Source organism: Callionymus lyra, chromosome 9 (genome assembly GCF_982586985.1).
Source record: "Callionymus lyra chromosome 9, fCalLyr1.hap1.1, whole genome shotgun sequence".
Classification (NCBI taxonomy): Eukaryota; Metazoa; Chordata; class Actinopteri; order Syngnathiformes; family Callionymidae; genus Callionymus; species Callionymus lyra.
In genome coordinates this window covers 14384015-14403905 of record NC_141826.1, presented here as the reverse complement: position 1 = coordinate 14403905, position 19891 = coordinate 14384015, and the positions used below count along the sequence as shown (strand labels likewise).

The 19891-nt window shown below is 35.0% G+C and overlaps 3 protein-coding genes across 3 annotated transcripts; all 3 read left to right on the top strand.

Moving 5' to 3' along the window:
* Positions 1–295: 295 nt before the first annotated feature.
* On the top strand, positions 296–2403 carry LOC148071957 (uncharacterized). Its single transcript, XM_087799207.1, has 5 exons — positions 296–338; positions 409–717; positions 791–1042; positions 1893–2000; positions 2066–2403. The coding sequence occupies exons 1-5, from the start codon at positions 296–298 to the stop codon at positions 2200–2202; spliced, it is 849 nt and encodes a 282-aa protein (XP_087655333.1). The 3' UTR covers positions 2203–2403.
* A 2384-nt stretch (positions 2404–4787) lies between these two features.
* Positions 4788–6834, top strand: LOC148071956 (uncharacterized). The gene is made up of 6 exons (XM_087799205.1): positions 4788–4831; positions 4902–5207; positions 5276–5563; positions 6423–6536; positions 6603–6643; positions 6718–6834. The coding sequence occupies exons 1-6, from the start codon at positions 4789–4791 to the stop codon at positions 6832–6834; spliced, it is 909 nt and encodes a 302-aa protein (XP_087655331.1). The 5' UTR covers position 4788.
* A 5216-nt stretch (positions 6835–12050) lies between these two features.
* On the top strand, positions 12051–17651 carry LOC148071955 (uncharacterized). The gene is made up of 7 exons (XM_087798632.1): positions 12051–12093; positions 12164–12208; positions 12350–12469; positions 12536–12823; positions 17061–17168; positions 17234–17283; positions 17372–17651. The coding sequence occupies exons 1-7, from the start codon at positions 12051–12053 to the stop codon at positions 17465–17467; spliced, it is 750 nt and encodes a 249-aa protein (XP_087654758.1). The 3' UTR covers positions 17468–17651.
* Positions 17652–19891: the final 2240 nt, after the last annotated feature.

Here is a 19891-nt window from a genome sequence, read left to right as displayed (position 1 = left end):
AATTACTTACTTACTTACTTAAATCACAACTATTAAGTTACATTTTTGATAATAAATATTGAGTTTGGTTTCTCGGACACATGGATATAGGTGTAGCGTTCTTCTCTCACAGTCCCACATATTCTCAGAATAGGATTTAACAACGAAATATAGTTAAAAAAAATGTCAAACCCACTGCAACACCACCAGTTTCCACTGTGAAATGAGGAAGTCTGGTTCTGGCTCCTCCCTCTATAGTTCAGAGCTTCTTGTCTCGTCTCAGTGCTCTGCAGTGCTCAGAGGAACAACCAGAAGGATGGTGATCATTTTTGTCGTGCTGCTGCTCCTCAACCAAGCATGTGAGTAAACTTTGTTGTCTCACGACTGGAGTGAGTGTTGGAGTGGTTCAACTTTCTCTTCTTCTTTCAGACTGTAGAGAGAGTGTGATCGAGGAGAACAAGAGTGTGAGTCCAGGTGAAGACGTAACGTTGACTTGTGAGAGCAAGTCTTCAAATCCCTTGTATTGGACCAGACTGGTACCAGACAAGTTTCCAGAAGTCTATTCAAGTTCGACTTCTGATATTCCAGGGTATTCTCAGACTAGAACTAAAAGAGATGGAGAGAATTTGTCCCTATTTTTTATTAAAGTGAAGAGAGAAGATACTGGTGTTTATGTCTGTGTGGAAGTTGATGAAGATCTCTGGAATCTTGTTAAACAAGTAATCCTCACAGTTGCAGGTAAACTATTTTTTTTTTTAAATTGAACATAGACATTTGTGATTAACCACTACTGTCACTCCAGGATCCTCAGACAGTTCTGACTCTTCTGTCCAGAACCAACAACAAGAAAATGTAACCTCCTGTTTTCCACCTGAGAAGTTTCAATCCAGACCTGCTTCAGTTTACACTGAAGGAAATCATGAGCACGATTGTGGAGATGAGCACGAGGGACAGTCGAGGACCAAATGTGTCTACAGCTTCTTCATGAACATCAGCCTCTCTGACGGTGGAGGATTATGGTCTGTCACCTCATGTGGAGAGAGATCTGATCCTGGACCTGCAGGTAGGAACTCATTTTATGATTTTAAATTCATTATTTGTGTTTATTATTTTGAATAGTCTGTCTTTTGTTGAGCAAGACTATGAATACACTTTTATATACATGAAGAGATGAGATGAAGAGAACAGAGCGTCATAAAAGAATAAAATATTTTAATATTTTGATGGGTTGAATATTTAATAAAAAATTCTTGGACCATAATAATATATTTTCCTTTTAAAACAGGCAATCAATTATTCCAATTTCAAGTTTAATTTTAGTAATTTATTCTGCTACATATTTTTATTCGACGGATATTATTTTGGTTTAGAATCCGTTAATTAATTCATGATTACGATTTTAATGTATTGAATTTAGAATTTGAATCCAACTTTCTCTCTGTTGTTCTTGCTTGTGAAAGACGAACAATCATCTTTCAGTAAGTCTTTGTTTCACTTAATCTCCGGCAGTTATGAGGTTTTTTTTAAGAAACCTTAAGATAATTTCTCTATAATACATTTTTTAAGAATCCATCAAGATCATGTTTTCTACAAGGTTGGTTAAAAAAAATATGACATTATACAAACATATTTAATTGATTTCTGTTGAATATGCTGGACTTGTTTATGATTTTATTGTTATATTTTACTGTGCAATTATTCCTATTGTGATTATTACTTTTAAATAGTTTGACCTGTAAAACAAAATTCATTATTAAATTCCCTTCTGGATAGTTTATTGTCCAGATCATTCAAATATTCTCATTATTATTTCATCAATGTTCAACTGTCGATTATCACAGCAAATTGGCTTTTAGAATTTTTTGAATTTGCATTGTTGCAACTTTGTCATGAAATATGTTTAATAATTTTAGATGTGAGCGGATCCACGAGCAACATCATTTTTGGGGGGATGGCTGCTGCTTTGACTGTTCAACTCACTGTGATCGTGATTCTCGTTTGTTTGATAAGCAAACCCACAAGTAAGTGTTACAACAATTAGTTCAACATTTTAAATTGAGATTAAAATGTGACTTTTATTCTTCAGACATGGCTGAACTAGAACAACACACTAGTGAGGATCATCAGAGTCACCTGGTAAGATCTGGAAAGATCCTGATGAACTCAAAGATGTTTTTGTGTTTAACATTTCTGAGTCAAACATTTTCTTCTTCGTTCTCATGAGGGTTCCGAATATTCAGTGGCGTACTATACACTGGTCTACAGTGACAAGAATGATGACCAACAGAGGAGAAGAAAGACCAGGACGCAGGAGGAATAGTGTGTTTGACTTCCTACAACAATGTTGGAAATGGATTAGTTTTACCTGGAGATGTGTCGTCGACTCACTTCACCTCTGGACATTAACTGATTCACATATAAGATATTTATCGTTCTAAGAACTATATTTCTTTTTTATTGTGAAATACTTGTTATATTTCATAGAGGAGATGAATCAACTTTACCATGATGTAACTTACAAGATGGCGTCCGTTTGTAAATTAACTTGATCAATTTGATATTTAAAATGTTTGATTTGATGTATATTTAGAGAAATAAGATTTGTAAATAAAAATATAAAATGATACATAGTATTACAGGCTGTTAGTTTTATCTCACATTGTCTTTGTTTGTCTGTTATTAGCTCATCTTCATCAAACCATTAAACGCTCATTTGTATCAACTTGAGAATCTGCGTGTTTCGTCTCTGTGGTCTATAAAAACATATAACAGCTATAGCTACGTAACATTTAATAAAAGTTTATTTCAGTTATATATTGATCCTTCGATCACCACCTTAAGTAAAGAACCAATAGTATGTATGTGAAGAAGGAGAAAAGAGGAGGAGCAGTGAATTGTGGGAAACATCATCAAGATAAATGGACAGAGAAGAAAGAAAAGTAGCAAGAGTGAAAACTGCATGATTTACAAATTTTGTTTATTTGTTATATATATCTTCTTAAATGAAAAACGACACAAAATCACTGATTATATTTTTCAATCAAGTGTTGTGATAAATTAGGATGCTAAGATACATTTTTATTTATACAAAACAACATAGATTTTCATAATATTATTTTTATTAAAATATATCTTAGTTTTGTATAACCATGAACAGAGCATATCAATCATTTTAATTAAGTTATGTTTGTGTTTCAAGGAAAATCCCTTGTTTTTGTCCCTCTGTCTTGTAGTGGACAGTAGTGATGGATTAATGAGGCGTCATGATACAGCATCAGCTGCTTTATGCTGTATCATGACGCTGTTTCTTAACTTTGAAAGGCAACTAGATGGAACTCTAAGTTTGAAAATGATGCCAAATTTAATTAAATTTGAAATCCGGGACAAATATTGTAATGAAAAGAGTGACATCTAGTGTGCTTTACTACTAGGAGGCAGCATCATGCACTTTAGACGGAATGAAAATCTGGAACCAACGATGTCACACTAGTCATTTTATGAATAAACTAATCAAATAAAAATGTTTATTTATATAGCACCTTTAGGACATACAGTAGTTACAGAGAGCTTTATATATTATATATGTATATTATTAAACAATTTCCCAAAGGAGACCTCCTGACGGATCAATAAAGTTTTACCTTACCTTATATAAACAGACATAAAACAAACCTTATTTAAAATGAAACAGCCCATTAAACGGCAACTAATATAAAACCCAACTCGCCTGCTCCACTTTATAGAGTTCTCCCCCGTCTGAAATCTTGGCGAACGAGAGGTTATGAGAGCGTAGTCCATTATGACATAATAATGGGCTACACTCCTCCTGCAGCAGCGAATAACTCCCTGCATCTTCTTTCATGCAGAGTGGGCGTTGTTATGGTAAACAAGATACCATCTCCAGAAAATGAGTATTTTCCGTAAGCAGGTCTGAAGATCATTCTCGAATGTAAAGATTTCAATAAAAATACAGTTTTATACAAACAGACAGATACTAATGAGAACAATTGAGGTCCAAGATCTAGTAAAGAGATACTTAAATCAACATATTAGTCGACCTTTGAAAAAAGCACAATAATAACAATTAAATAGTCCACGGCAATATGATTTCCATCAGGTATTAAAATCTCACATTTGAGTAAAATCTAATAGTAAAAAGAAAACAAAGTGGTAACTTGGTAACTTTAATTGTAAAGTACCTTTCACAGACCAGGGTCACAAGGTACTTAAACGACGAAACAATACACAGTTGAAAATAAATATGAATTAAAAAACTTCAGAACCTATGAATAAATCATATTAAGATTAAAAATGCAACATCCCATGAAAGCCTGTCAGTCTCACTAATGTTGATGTTCCAAAATATTGTTTAGAAATTGTTCTTTTTATTACCTTGGCTGAAAGAGGAGCTGAGAAAATTTGGTTCACAGGCTCAGTGCAGGGATGAGAGAACCTGAGCCAGTGAAATACAGGAAATAATCTAAGAGTGGATTGTTTTTCTCTAAGTGACGAATCTTAGTCGACTTGAACTATAGATTCTACTTGTGTGAAGCTGCAGCACTAACCACTGCACCCAAGCAAAGATAGTAAGACACGTATTTATAATGATTTATTAGTCTAAGAAACAAAAGCTTCTAAAACTCGCCTCAAGTAGGAAACACATGTTGATGTGTGAGACAAAGAGGTAAAGTTGTACGACTGAATTTCGACTGTGAAATGAGGAAGTCTGGTTCTGGCTCCTCCTTCTATAGTTCAGAACTTCTTGTCTCGTCTCAGTGCTCTGCAGTGCTCAGAGGAACAACCAGAAGGATGGTGATCATTTTTGTCGTGCTGCTGCTCCTCAACCAAGCATGTGAGTAAACTTTGTTGTCTCACGACTGGAGTGAGTGTTGGAGTGGTTCAACTTTCTCTTCTTCTTTCAGACTGTAGAGAGAGTGTGATCGAGGAGAACAAGAGTGTGAGTCCAGGTGAAGACGTAACGTTGACTTGTGAGCACAAGTCTTCAAATCCCTTGTATTGGACCAGACTGGTACCAGACAAGTTTCCAGTGTTTTTTAGTTCAAATTCTTTTGACTCAAAGTATTCTCACATTAAAACAAAAAAAGAAGAAAAAAAATTAGTCATTAATCTCACAAAAGTGAAGAAAGAAGATACTGGTGTTTATGTCTGTGTGGGAGTTGTTGACGATCTCTGGAATCTTGTTAAACAAACAAACCTCACAGTTGCAGGTAAACTATCTTTGTTTTTAATTGAACATAGAGATTTGTGATTAAGTGTTTGATTCTCTGACTATCAGACTCTTCTACCACTGCTGTCACTCCAGGATCCTCAGACAGTTCTGACTCTTCTGTCCAGAACCAACAACAAGAAAATGTAACCTCCTGTTTTCCACCTGAGAAGTTTCAATCCAGACCTGCTTCAGTTTACACTGAAGGAAATCATGAGTACGATTGTGGAGACGAGCACGAGGGACAGTCGAGGACCAAATGTGTCTACAGCTTCTTCATGAACATCAGCCTCTCTGACGGCGGAGGATTATGGTCTGTCACCTCATGTGGAGAGAGATCTGATCCTGGACCTGCAGGTAGGAACTCGTTTTATGATTTTAAATTCATTATTTATTATTATTAATTTGAAGAGTCTGTCTTCTGTTGAGCAAGTCTGTAAATAAACTTTTATATACATGAAGAGATGAGATGAAGAGAACAGAGCGTCCTAAAATAATAAAATATTTTAATATTTTGATGGGTTAATAGTTGAACACAAAAATTCTTGGACTATAATAATATATTTTCCTTTAGTACCAGGTAATAACATATTTGAATTTTAAGTTCAATTTAAGTAATTTATTCTGCTACATATTTTTATTTGGCGGATATTATTTTGGTTTTGAATCTGTTACGTAATTTATATTTATGACTTTAATGTATTGCAATTAAAATTTTAATCCAACTTTTTTGTGTTTGTTCTTGCTTGTGAAAGACGAACAAACATCTTTCAGTAAGTCTTCACTTAATCTCCGGCAGTTAGGAGTTTTTTCTAAGAAACCTTAAGATCATTTCTCTATAATGAATTATTTAACACTCCATCAAGATCAAGTTTTCTACAAGGTTGCCAAAAAAACAAAACATTATACAAATATATTAAATGTATTTCTGTTGAATATGCTGGACTTTTTTTATGATTTTATTGTTATATTTTACTGTGCAATTATTCCGATTGTAATTATTACTTTTCAATTGTTTGAACTGTTAAACAAAATGCATAATTAAATTCCCTTCCGGATAGTTTTTGTCCGGTTCATTCAAATATTCTCATTATTATTTCATTAATGTTCAACTGTCGATTATGACAGCAAATCAGCTTTTAGAATTTTACGAATTTACATTCATGCAACTTTTTAATGAAATATGTATTAAATAATTATATTTTATTCCTAACAGGTCATACTTGTGCTTCAGTGACGAACATCATGTCTCTCTCAGTGATGGCAGCAACTTTGAGCGTTAGTCTGGTGGTCATAATCTTTCTACTGTATTCAAACAAGAAACTGAAGAGTAGGTTTTGCAACATGAGTAACTGTCTTTTGATAATGAGACATTAAAACACTGTTGTTCATTCAGATGCAGCAACAGTGCAAACATCATCAAGCTGTGGTCAACAGGTCAGCTTCTCATTCTCCTCCAACAGATCTGAGTCGTACAGAACCATTGAGTCTGTGTGTCGTCTCTGTTTCAGGATGATTCAGTGATTTACTCGACACCCGTTCATTTGAAGAAGACGCCTCGAGAGAAGAAGAGAGTGAAGACGAGAACAGAAGCGTGTGTGTACGCCTCAGTCAGGACTGACAACTGATGAACTTTTATTTTCCAACTTAATAATTTCTCTTTTTTCCTTCTGATTAATTTGTCTTTTTTAAATAAAGCATTCAACTCCTTTTTGTGGTTTATTTCTTCTTGCAAGTAATGAATATGTCATAAATAATTTAACTGAACCATGTCATTGTTGAATGATAGCAACAAGTGAGACTTTAATGTGTTATCAATATTTTAACGTGACTCAATAACTAAGTATAAACTACTGATGGGTTGATGAGGCATCATGAAGCAGCTGATGCTGTATCGTTCTACACTTTGAAAGGCGACTAGAGGGAACTCTCAGAACAAAAAAAATACAACGTTTAATTGAATTAGTAGAACTCATTTCAAGCAGAGAGTGAAATCTAGTGGTCTTTCAAAACGGCTGATGCAGTATCATGATGCCTCATCTACCTATTACTAGTATCAGCTTATAAAGCTTCATGAAGCCTCATGATAAGAGTGCACTAGTTGTAACACTCTACTCTTAGATCGAGTATTTTACACCCCCCACTCACCCTGCTTTTAATTTGAGGCTTCATGAACTTTCATCATCCCATCCTGTCTCTCTTGTCTCCTGCTCCTCAAATCACGCCCTAGTAGAAGAACTCACATTTCTCCGATCCTTAAATATCTTCGCTGGCTGCCAGTTTCTTTCAGGATCAACTTTAAAATTCTGGTTCTTACTTTCAGAGCTATTCATGATCAGGCTCCTCCTAACATCAGTGATCTGATCCAGCCTTACATTCGGGGTCGGGCTTTTAGGTCTGTGGATCAGAATCGGCTGATAGTCGCACATGGTTCAGGACCAGAGGAGAGAAATCCTTCTTCCTCTCCCTCTGCGTTTGATGGATCTACTGACTCTTCAAGAAACATCTCAAGACAATTTTATACGTGCAGACTTTTCCTTGATTTTCTGAGACTCCTGTGTTGGTTGTCTTGACGTTTTAAGAATATATCTTATTGTGTATTGTTTTGATTGTTTAAGCACTTTGTGACCCTGGTCTGGAAAAGCGCTCTACAAATATAAATGACTTACTTACTTACATCACAACTATTAAGTTACATTTTTGAAAATTAATTTTGAGGTTGGTTTCTCGAACCCATGAATATAGGCGTAGCGATCTTCTGTCACAGTCCCACATATTATCATAACAGGATTTAACAACGAAATATAGCTTAAAAAAAATGTCAAACCCACTGCAACACCACCAGTTTCCACTGTGAAATCAGGAAGTCTGGTTCTGGCTCCTCCCTCTATAGTTCAGAACTTCTTGTCTCGTCTCAGTGCTCTGCAGTGCTCAGAGGAACAACCAGAAGGATGGTGATCATTTTTGTCGTGCTGCTTCTCCTTAACCAAGCATGTGAGTAAACTTTGTTGTCTCACGACTGGAGTGAGTGTTGGAGTGGTTCAACTTTCTCTTCTTCTTTCAGACTGTAGAGAGAGTGTGATCGAGGAGAACAAGAGTGTGAGTCCAGGTGAAGACGTAACGTTGACTTGTGAACGCAAGTATTCAACTCACTTGTATTGGACCAGACTGGTACCAGACAAGTTTCCATTTTTTTTTAGTATAAATTCTTTTGACCCAAAGTATTATAACATTAAAACAATAGAAGAAAATAATAAATGAATCCTTTCTTAAACAAAAGTGAAGAGAGAAGACACTGGTGTTTACGTCTGTGTGGAAGTTGTTGACGATCTCTGTATTCTTGTAAGTCAAACAATCCTCACAGTTGCAGGTAAACTACTTGTTTTTACCTGAACATAGAGATGTGTGATTAAGTGTTTGATTCTCTGACTACCAGACTCTTCTACCTCTGCTGTCACTCCAGGATCCTCAGATAGTTCTGACTCTTCTGTCCAGAACCAACAACAAGAAAATGTAACCTCCTGTTTTCCACCTGAGAAGTTTCAATCCAGACCTGGTTCAGTTTACGCTGAAGGAAATCATGAGTACGATTTTGGAGACGAGCACGAGGGACAGTCGAGGACCAAATGTGTCTACAGCTTCTTCATGAACATCAGCCTCTCTGACGGTGGAGGATTATGGTCTGTCACCTCATGTGGAGAGAGATCTGATCGCGGACCTGCAGGTAAGAATTAATGATTATGAATCAAATTTCTGTATTTACAGAATTATAGTTTTTCATAATTCCATACTTTGCTTTCACTACTTGTCTACTTTTATAATTTGAAACCATAAGAATATTTACTATTTACCACTATAGAGAATCATGTTTTATTTTATAATAACAAACAAAATCTAGGAGAGTTCAGGTCTGGTGAGATAAGTGGCCGACATGTTAACAACTTAACTTTTACAATCTATATGAATATTGTCTTTTCACTCTAAGTGAAGTAACTTAAAACAGTTAAACATAGAAAAGAAAACAAATGCACTTGAGGCAACAATAATGAAAGATTAAGACAGAGAAAGACCAAAACCTAAATGATGAAATATTTAAAATCTTTAATTATTTTAGATGTGAGCGGATCAACAAGAAACATCATTTTTGGGGGGATGGCTGCTGCTTTGACTGTTCAACTCACTGTGATCGTGATTCTCGTTTGTTTGATAAGCAAACCCACAAGTAAGTGTTAAAACAATGACTTCAACATTTTAAATTGAGATTAAAATGTGACTTTTATTCTTCAGACATGGCTGAACTAGAACAACACACTAGTGAGGATCATCAGAGTCACCTGGTAAGATCTGGAAAGATCCTGATGAACTCAAAGATGTTTTTGTGTTTAACATTTCTGAGTCAAACATTTTCTTCTTCGTTCTCATGAGGGTTCGGAATATTCAGTGGCGTACTATACACTGGTCTACAGTGACAAGAATGATGACCAACAGAGGAGAAGAAAGACCAGGACGCAGGAGGAATAGTTTGTTTGACTTCCTACAACAATGTTTGAAATGGATTAGTTTTACCTGGAGATGTGTCGTCGACTCACTTCACCTCTGGACATTAACTGATTCACATATAAGATATTTATCGTTCTAAGACTTGTCTTTTTTTTTATTGTGAGACACTTTTTATATTTCACAGAGAAGATGAATCAACTTTACCATGATGTAACTTACAAGATGGCGTTCGTTTGTAAATGTACTCAGTTTGATATTTAAAATGTGTGATTTGATGTATATTTAGAGAAATAAGATTTGTAAATAAACATATAAAATGATACATAGTATTACAGGCTGTTAGTTTTATCTCACATTGTCTTTGTTTGTCTGTTATTAGCTCATCTTCATCAAACCATTAAACGCTCATTTGTATCAACTTGAGAATCTGCGTGTTTCATCTCCGTGGTCAATAAAAACATATAACATCTATAGCTACGTTACATATAATAAAAGGGTATTTCAGGTGTATTTTGATCCTTCGATCACCACCTCAGTCAGTTAAAGAACCAATAGTATGTATCTGAAGAAAGAAAAAAGAGGAGGAGCATTGAATTGTGGGATACATCATCGAGAGAAATGGACAGAGAAGAAAGAAAAGTAGCAGAAGAGTGAAAGCTGCATGAATTTATAGTTCTTTTTTAATTGTTGTATATTATTAAAAGACACAAAATCACTGATATTTTTCAATTTAGTATTGTGATCAATTAGGATGCCAATATACAATTTTAGAAATACACTTTTACTTACACAAAACAACAAAGTTTTTCATAATATTGTTTTTATTAAAATATCACTTAGTTTTGTATAACCATGAACAAAACATATCAATCAGATTAATCAAGTTATGTTTGTGTTTCAATGAAAATTCCTTGTTTTTCTCCCTCTGTCTTGTAGTGGTCAGTAGTGATGGATTAATGAAGCGTCACGATACAGCATCAGCTGCTTTATGCTGTATCATAACGCTGTTTCTTAAATTTGAAAGGCAACTAGTTGGCACTCTCAGTTTGAAAATGATGCCAAAATTTAATTGAATTTGAAATATGAGACAAATATTGTAATGAAAAGAGTGACATATACTGTGCTTTTATATTAGGAGGCAACATGTGCACCTCAGTGATATTTGACTAAACATTGTTCATATTTTAATGCGTTCTGGTCATTTTATGAATAAACTAATTAAATAAAAATGTTTATTTATATAGCCCCTTTAGGACATACAGTAGTAACAGAGAGCTTTATATATATGCAGAAATAAAATAAACCTTAATTAAAATGAAACAGCTCATTAAACGGCAAATAATGTAAAACCAAACTCTCCTGCTCCACTTTATAAAGTTCTCCCCCGTCTGAAATCTTGGCGAACGAGAGGTTATGAGAGCGTAGTCCATTATGACATAATAATGGGTTATACTTCTCCTGCAGCAGCGAATAACGCCCTGCATATTCTTTCATGCAGAGTGAGCGTGGTTATGGTAAACAAGATTTGATATCCAGAAAATAAGCATTTTCAGAAGCCAGGTCTTAAGATCATTTTCTAATGTTAAAATTAAAAAAAAAAAAGAGTTTTATACAAACAGACAGATACTAATGACAACAATACAGGTCCAATATATATTTAAGAGATAACAAATCCAATAATAAATTTAAAAAAAAGTTCTAACTTATAACTTACTAAGTAAGAAATTGTAAACTACTTTTCACAGACCAGGGTCACAAGGTACTTAAACGACAAAACAATACACAGTTGAAAATAAATATGAATTAAAAAACTTCAGAACCTATGAATAAATCCTGTAAAGAGTTAAAAGGCAACATCACATGAAAGCCTTTCAGTCTCACTAATGTTGATTTTTAATTATGTTGTTTAGAAATTGTTCTTTTTATTACCTTGGCTGAAAGAGGAGCTGACAAAATTTGGTTCACAGACTCAGTGCAGGGATGAGAGAACCTGAGCCAGTGAAATACAGGAAATAATCTAAGAGTGGATTGTCTTTACTAAGTGATGCATCTTAGTCGACTTGAACTATAGATTCTACGTGTGTGAAGCTGCAGCACTAACCACTGAACCCAAGCAAAAATAGTAAGACACGTATTTTTAATGCATTATAAGTCTAGGAACAAAAGCTTCTAAAACTCGTCTCAAGTAGGAAACACATGTTGATGCGTGAGACAAAGAGGTAAAGTTGTACGACTGAGTTTCGACTGTGAAATCAGGAAGTCTGGTTCTGGCTCCTCCCTCTATAGTTCAGAACTTCTTGTCTCGTCTCAGTGCTCTGCAGTGCTCAGAGGAACAACCAGAAGGATGGTGATCATTTTTGTCGTGCTGCTGCTCCTCAACCAAGCATGTGAGTAAACTTTGTTGTCTCACGACTGGAGTGAGTGTTGGAGTGGTTCAACTTTCTCTTCTTCTTTCAGACTGTAGAGAGAGTGTGATCGAGGAGAACAAGAGTGTGAGTCCAGGTGAAGACGTAACGTTGACTTGTGAGCGCAAGTCTTCAACTCACTTGTATTGGACCAGACTGGTACCAGACAAGTTTCCATTTTTTTTTAGTTCAAATTCTAATGATCGAAAGTATTCTCACATTGAAACAAAAAAAACAGGAAATAAATTAATCCTTTCTCTAACAAAAGTTAAGAGAGAAGACACTGGTGTTTACATCTGTGTGGGAGTTGTTGAATATCTCTGGAATCTTGTTAATCAAACAATCCTCACAGTTGCAGGTAAACTACTTTGTTTTTTACTGAACATAGAGATTTGTGATCAGTGTTTGATTCTCTGACTATCAGACTCTTCTACCACTGCTGTCACTCCAGGATCCTCAGACAGTTCTGACTCTTCTGTCCAGAACCAACAACAAGAAAATGTAACCTCCTGTTTTCCACCTGAGAAGTTTCAATCCAGACCTGGTTCAGTTTACACTGAAGGAAATCATGAGTACGATTGTGGAGACGAGCACGAGGGACAGTCGAGGACCAAATGTGTCTACAGCTTCTTCATGAACATCAGCCTCTCTGACGGTGGAGGATTATGGTCTGTCACCTCATGTGGAGAGAGATCTGATCCTGGATCTGCAGGTAGAAACTCCTTTTATCATTTTAAATTCATTAGTTATTTTTATTAATTTGAAGAGTCTGTCTTCTGTAGAGCAAGTCTATGAATACACTTTTATATACATGAAGAGATGAGATGAAGGAAACAGTGCGTCCTAAAAGAATAAAATGTTTTAATATTTTGATGGGTTAAATATTCATCAAAAAAATGATTGGACTATAATAATATATTTTCCTTTAATGCCATGCAATCAATAATTTGAAATTCAGGTTTAATTTAAGTAATTTATTCTGCTACATATTTTTATTCTTCGGATATTATTTTGGTTTGGAATCTGTTACGGAATTTATTATTATGACTTTAATGTATTGCATTTAGAATTTTAATCCAACTTAATCTGTGTTTGTTCTTGTTTGTGAAAGACAAACAATCATCTTTCAGTAAGTCTTTGTTTCACTTAATCTCCGGCAATTATGAATTCTTTTTTAAGAAACCTTAAGATTATTTCTCCATAATACATCATTTAAGACTCCATCAAGATCATGTTTTCTACAAGGTTGCCTAATAAAAAAATACATTATACAAACATATCTAATTGATTTCTGTTGAAAATGCTGAACTTGTTAATGATTTTATTGTTATATTTTACTGTGAAATTATTCCTATTGTGATTATTACTTTTCAATTGTTTGAACTGTAAAAAAAAAAGCATAATTAAATTCCCTTCTGGATAGTTTATTTTCTGGGTCATTCAAATATTATCATTATTATTTCATTAATGTTCAACTGTCGATTATAACAGCAAATCGGCTTTTAGAATTTTACGAATTTACATTCATGCAACTTTGTCATGAAATATGTATTAAATAATTATATTTTATTCTCAACAGGTAATACTTCTGCTTCAGTGACGAACATCATCTCTCTCTCAGTGATGGCAGCAGCTTTGAGCGTTAGTCTGGTGGTCATAATCTTTCTACTGTATTCAAACAAGAAACTGAAGAGTAGGTTTTGCAACAAGAGTAACTGTCTTTTGATAATGAAACATTAAAACACTGCCGTTCATTCAGATGCAGCAACAGTGCAAACATCATCAAGCTCTGGTCAACAGGTCAGCTTCTCATTCTCCTCCAACAGACCTGAGTCGTACAGAACCATTGAGTCTGTGTGTCGTCTCTGTTTCAGGATGATTCAGTGATTTACTCGACACCCGTTCATTTCAAGAAGACGCCTCGAGAGAAGAAGAGAGTGAAGACGAGAACAGAAGCGTGTGTGTACGCCTCAGTCAGGACTGACAACTGATAAACTTTTATTTTCCAACTTAATAATTTCTCTTTTTTCCTTCTGATTAATTTGTCTTTTTTAAATAAAGCATTCAACTCCTTTTTGTGGTTTATTCAATTCTTGCAAGTAATGAAGATGTGATAAATAATTTAACAGAACCATGTCATTGTTTAATGATAGCAACTAGTGTGACTTTAATGTGTTATCAATATTTTAACGTGACTCAATAACTAAGTATCAACTAGTGATGGGTTGATGAGGCATCATGAAGCAGCTGATGCTGTATCATTCTACACTTTGAAAGGCGACTAGAGGGAACTCTCAGAACAAAAAGATACAACGTTTAATTGAATTAGTAGTAATTTCAAGCAGAGAGTGTTATCTAGTGGACTTTCAAAACGGCTGATGCAGTATCATGATGCCTCATCTACCTATTACTAGTATCAGCTTATAAAGCTTCATGAAGCCTCATGGTAAGAGTCCACTAGTTGTAACACTTTACTCTTAGATCGAGTATTTTACACCCCCACCCACCCTACTTTTAATTTGAGGCTTCATGAAGTTTCATCATCCCATCCTGTCTCTCGTGTCTCCTGCTCCTCAAATCACGCCCTAGTAGAAGAACTCACATTTCTCCGATCCTTAAATATCTTCGCTGGCTGCCAGTTTCTTTCAGGATCAACTTTAAAATTCTGGTTCTTACTTTCAGAGCTATTCATGGTCAGGCTCCTCCTTACATCAGTGAGCTGATCCAGCCTTATATCCGGGGTCGGGCTTTTAGGTCTGTGGATAAGAATCTGCTGATAGTTCCTCGCACACGCTTCAGGACCAGAGAAGAGAAATCCTTCTTCCTCTCCCTTTGCGTTTGATGGATCTACTGACTCCTTCAAGAAACATCTCAAGACAATTTTATACGTCCAGGCTTTTCCTTGATTTTCTGAGACTCGTGTGTAGTTGTCTTGACCTTTTAAGTATATATCTTATTGTGCATTGTTTTGATTGTTTAAGCACTTTGTGACCCTGGTCTGGAAAAGCGCTCTAGAAATATAAATGACTTACATACTTACTTACTTACATCACAACTATTAAGTTACATTTTTGAAAATTAATTTTGACTTTGGTTTCTTGGACCCATGAATATAGGCGTAACGTTCTTCTCTCACAGTCCCACATATTATCAGAATAGGATTTGAAAACAAAATATAACTAAAAAAAATGTCAAACCCACTGCAACACCACCAGTGTCGACTGTGAAATCAGGAAGTCTGGTTCTGGCTCCTCCCTCTATAGTTCAGAACTTCTTGTCTCGTCTCAGTGCTCTGCAGTGCTCAGAGGAACAACCAGAAGGATGGTGATCATTTTTGTCGTGCTGCTGCTCCTCAACCAAGCATGTGAGTAAACTTTGTTGTCTCACGACTGGAGTGAGTGTTGGAGTGGTTCAACTTTCTCTTCTTCTTTCAGACTGTAGAGAGAGTGTGATCGAGGAGAACAAGAGTGTGAGTCCAGGTGAAGACGTAACGTTGACTTGTGAGAGCAAGTCTTCAAATCCCTTGTATTGGACCAGACTGGTACCAGACAAGTTTCCAGAAGTCTATTCAAGTTCGACTTCTGATATTCCAGGGTATTCTCAGACTACACCTAAAGGAGATGGAGAGAATTTGTCCCTATTTTTTATTAAATTGAAGAGAGAAGACGCTGGTACTTACGTCTGTGTGGAAATTATCGACAACTCCTGGATTGTAGTAAAACAAACATTGCTGAGATTTGCAGGTATTTTTTTTATTTTTTTAACAAATTGAATATAAAAAAGTCTCAATTTATTTGATTCTCTGACTATCAGACTCTTCGACCATTGCTGTCACTCCAGGATCCTCTGACAGTTCTGACTCTTCTGTCCAGAACCAACAACAAGAAAATGTAACCTCCTGTTTTCCACCTGAGAAGTTTCAATCCAGACCTGGTTCAGTTTACACTGAAGGAAATCATGAGTATGATTGTGGAGACGAGCACGAGGGACAGTCGAGGACCAAATGTGTCTACAGCTTCTTCATGAACATCAGCCTCTCTGACGGTGGAGGATTATGGTCTGTCACCTCATGTGGAGAGAGATCTGATCCTGGACCTGCAGGTAGGAACTCATTTTATGATTTTAAACTCATTAGTTATTGTTATTATTTTGAAGAGTCTGTCTTCTGTTGAGCAAATCTATGAATAAACTTTTATATACATGAAGAGATGAGATGAAGAGAACAGAGCGTCCTAAAATAATAAAATATTTTAATAATTTGATGGGTTAAATATTTAATAAAAAAATTCTTGGACCATAATAATATATTTTCCTTTCAAAACAGGCAATCAATTATTTGAATTTCAAGTTTAATTCAAGTAATTTATTCTGCTACATATTTATATTCGACGGATATTATTTTGGTTTAGAATCCGTTAATTAATTCATGATTACGACTTTAATGTATTGAATTTAGAATTTTAATCCAACTTTCTCTCTGTTGTTCTTGCTTGTGAAAGACGAACAATCATCTTTCAGTAAGTCTTTGTTTCACTTAATCTCCGGCAGTTATGAGGTTTTTTTTAAGAAACCTTAAGATAATTTCTCTATAATACATTTTTCAAGAATCCATCAAGATCATGTTTTCTACAAGGTTGGTTAAAAAAAATATGACATTATACAAACATATTTAATTGATTTCTGTTGAATATGCTGGACTTATTAATGATGTTATTGTTATATTTTACTGTGCAATTATTCCTATTGTAATTATTACTTTTCAATAGTTTGAACTGTTAAACAAAATGCATAATTAAATTCCCTTCTGGATAGTTTATTGTCCAGATCATTCAAATATTCTCATTATTTCATCAATGTTCAACTGTCGATTATGACAGCAAATCAGCTTTTAGAATTTTTTGAATTTGCATTGTTGCAACTTTGTCATGAAATATGTTTAATAATTTTAGATGTGAGCGGATCCACGAGCAACATCATTTTTGGGGGGATGGCTGCTGCTTTGACTGTTCAACTCACTGTGATCGTGATTCTCGTTTGTTTGATAAGCAAACCCACAAGTAAGTGTTACAACAATTACGTCAACATTTTAAATTGAGATTAAAATGTGACTTTTATTCTTCAGACATGGCTGAACTAGAACAACACACTAGTGAGGATCATCAGAGTCACCTGGTAAGATCTGGAAAGATCCTGATGAACTCAAAGATGTTTTTGTGTTTAACATTTCTGAGTCAAACATTTTCTTCTTCGTTCTCATGAGGGTTCCGAATATTCAGTGGCGTACTATACACTGGTCTACAGTGACAAGAATGATGACCAACAGAGGAGAAGAAAGACCAGGACGCAGGAGGAATAGTGTGTTTGACTTCCTACAACAATGTTGGAAATGGATTAGTTTTACCTGGAGATGTGTCGTCGACTCACTTCACCTCTGGACATCAACTGATTCACATATAAGATATTTATCGTTCTAAGAATTATCTTTGTTTTTTATTGTGAAATACTTGTTATATTTCATAGAGGAGATGAATCAATTTTACCATGATGTAACTTACAAGATGGCGTCCGTTTGTATATGTACTTAATTTGATATTTTAAATGTGGGATTTGATGCATATTTAGAGAAATAAGATTTGTAAATAAAAATCTAAAATGATACATAGTATTACAGGTTGTTAGTTTTATCTCACATTGTCTTTGTTTGTCTGTTATTAGCTCATCTTCATCAAACCATTAAACGCTCATTTGTATCAACTTGAGAATCTGCGTGTTTCGTCTCTGTGGTCTATAAAAACATATAACAGCTATAGCTACGTAACATTTAATAAAAGTTTATTTCAGTTATATATTGATCCTTCGATCACCACCTTAAGTAAAGAACCAATAGTATGAATGTGAAGAAGGAGAAAAGAGGATGAGCAGTGAATTGTGGGAAACATCATCGCGATAAATAGACTGAGAAGAAAGAAAAGTAGCAGCAAGAGTGAAAACTGCATGAATTTACAAGTTTTGTTTATTTGTTATATATATCTTCTTAAATGAAAAACGACACAAAATCACTGATTATATTTTTCAATTAAGTGTTGTGATACATTAGGATGCTAAGATACATTTTTATTTATACAAATCAACATAGATTTTCATAATATTATTTTTATTAAAATATCACTTAGTTTTGTATAACCATGAACAGAACATATCAATCATTTTAATCAAGTTATGTTTGTGTTTCAAGAAAAATCCCTTGTTTTTGTCCCTCTGTCTTGTAGTGGACAGTAGTGATGGATTAATGAGGCGTCATGATACAGCTTCAGCTGCTTTATGCTGTATCATGACGCTGTTTCTTAACTTTGAAAGGCAACTTGATGCATGCAGAGTGGGTGTGGGTTATGGTAAACAAGATTCAATCTCCAGAAAAGAAGTGTTTTCAGAAGACAAGTCTCACGATCATTTTCTTATGTAAAAATTTCAATAAAAATAGAGTTTTATACAAACAGACAGATACTAATGATAACAATAGATGTCCAATATATGTTTAAGAGATACTTAAATCAACAAATTAGTTTGAGAACCTTTGAGAAAAGCACCATAATAACAATAAATAAGTCAACGACAATATGATTTCCATGACATGTTAAAATCCCACATTTGAGCAAAATCCAATAATACATAGAAAACAACGTTCTAACTTATAACTTAGTTAGTTAGTAATTGTAAAGTACTTTTCATAGACCAGGGTCACAAAGTACTCAAACGACAAAACAATACACAGTTGAAAATAAATATTAATTCAAAACTTTTAACAGTATTAATGAATAGGTTTTAGAGTTAAAAGGCAACATCACATGAAAGCCTGTCAGTCTCACTAATGTTGATGTTCAAAAATATTGTTTAGAAATTGTTCTTTTTATTACCTTGGCTGAAAGAGGAGCTGACAAAATTTGGTTCACAGGCTCAGTGCAGGGATGAGAGAACCTGAGCCAGTGAAATCCAGGAAATAATCTAAGAGTGGATTGTCTTTACTAAGTGACGCATCTTAGTCGACTTGAACTATAGATTCTACTTGTGTGAAGATGCAGCACTAACCACTGCACACAAGCAAAGATAGTAAGACACGTATATATAAAGAATTATTAGTCCAAGAACAAATGCTTCTAAAACTCGTCTCAAGTAGGAAACACATGTTGATGTGTGAGACAAAGAGGTAAAGTTGTACGACTGAGTTTCGACTGTGAAATCAGGAAGTCTGGTTCTGGCTCCTCCCTCTATAGTTCAGAACTTCTTGTCTCGTCTCAGTGCTCTGCAGTGCTCAGAGGAACAACCAGAAGGATGGTGATCATTTTTGTCGTGCTGCTGCTCCTCAACCAAGCATGTGAGTAAACTTTGTTGTCTCACGACTGGAGTGAGTGTTGGAGTGGTTCAACTTTCTCTTCTTCTTTCAGACTGTAGAGAGAGTGTGATCGAGGAGAACAAGAGTGTGAGTCCAGGTGAAGACGTAACGTTGACTTGTGAGCACAAGTCTTCAACTCGCTTGTATTGGACCATACTGGTACCAGACAAGTTTCCAGTGTTTTTTAGTTCAATTTTTTTTGACGCAAACTATTCTCACATTAAAACAAAAAAAGAAGATAAAAAATTAGTCATTTCTCTAACAAAAGTGAAGAGAGAAGACACTGGTGTTCACGTCTGTGTGGGAGTTGTTGACGATCTCTGGAATCTTGTTAAACAAACAATCCTCACAGTTGCAGGTAAACTATCTTGTTTTTAAATTGAACATAGA

Bases quoted from the DNA above. Each gene is read 5' to 3' on its own strand.
- LOC148071957 (XM_087799207.1), top strand. From the start codon at position 296: ATGGTGATCATTTTTGTCGTGCTGCTGCTCCTCAACCAAGCAT. The intron at 1,043-1,892 runs GTAGGAACTCAT...TAATAATTTTAG, and splicing joins ATCTGATCCTGGACCTGCAG to ATGTGAGCGGATCCACGAGC. The intron at 2,001-2,065 runs GTAAGTGTTACA...TTTATTCTTCAG, and splicing joins TTTGATAAGCAAACCCACAA to ACATGGCTGAACTAGAACAA.
- LOC148071956 (XM_087799205.1), top strand. From the start codon at position 4,789: ATGGTGATCATTTTTGTCGTGCTGCTGCTCCTCAACCAAGCAT. The intron at 5,564-6,422 runs GTAGGAACTCGT...TATTCCTAACAG, and splicing joins ATCTGATCCTGGACCTGCAG to GTCATACTTGTGCTTCAGTG. The intron at 6,644-6,717 runs GTCAGCTTCTCA...TCTCTGTTTCAG, and splicing joins CATCAAGCTGTGGTCAACAG to GATGATTCAGTGATTTACTC.
- LOC148071955 (XM_087798632.1), top strand. From the start codon at position 12,051: ATGGTGATCATTTTTGTCGTGCTGCTGCTCCTCAACCAAGCAT. The intron at 12,209-12,349 runs GTGAAGACGTAA...CAAAAAAAACAG, and splicing joins GAACAAGAGTGTGAGTCCAG to GAAATAAATTAATCCTTTCT. The intron at 17,169-17,233 runs GTAAGTGTTACA...TTTATTCTTCAG, and splicing joins TTTGATAAGCAAACCCACAA to ACATGGCTGAACTAGAACAA.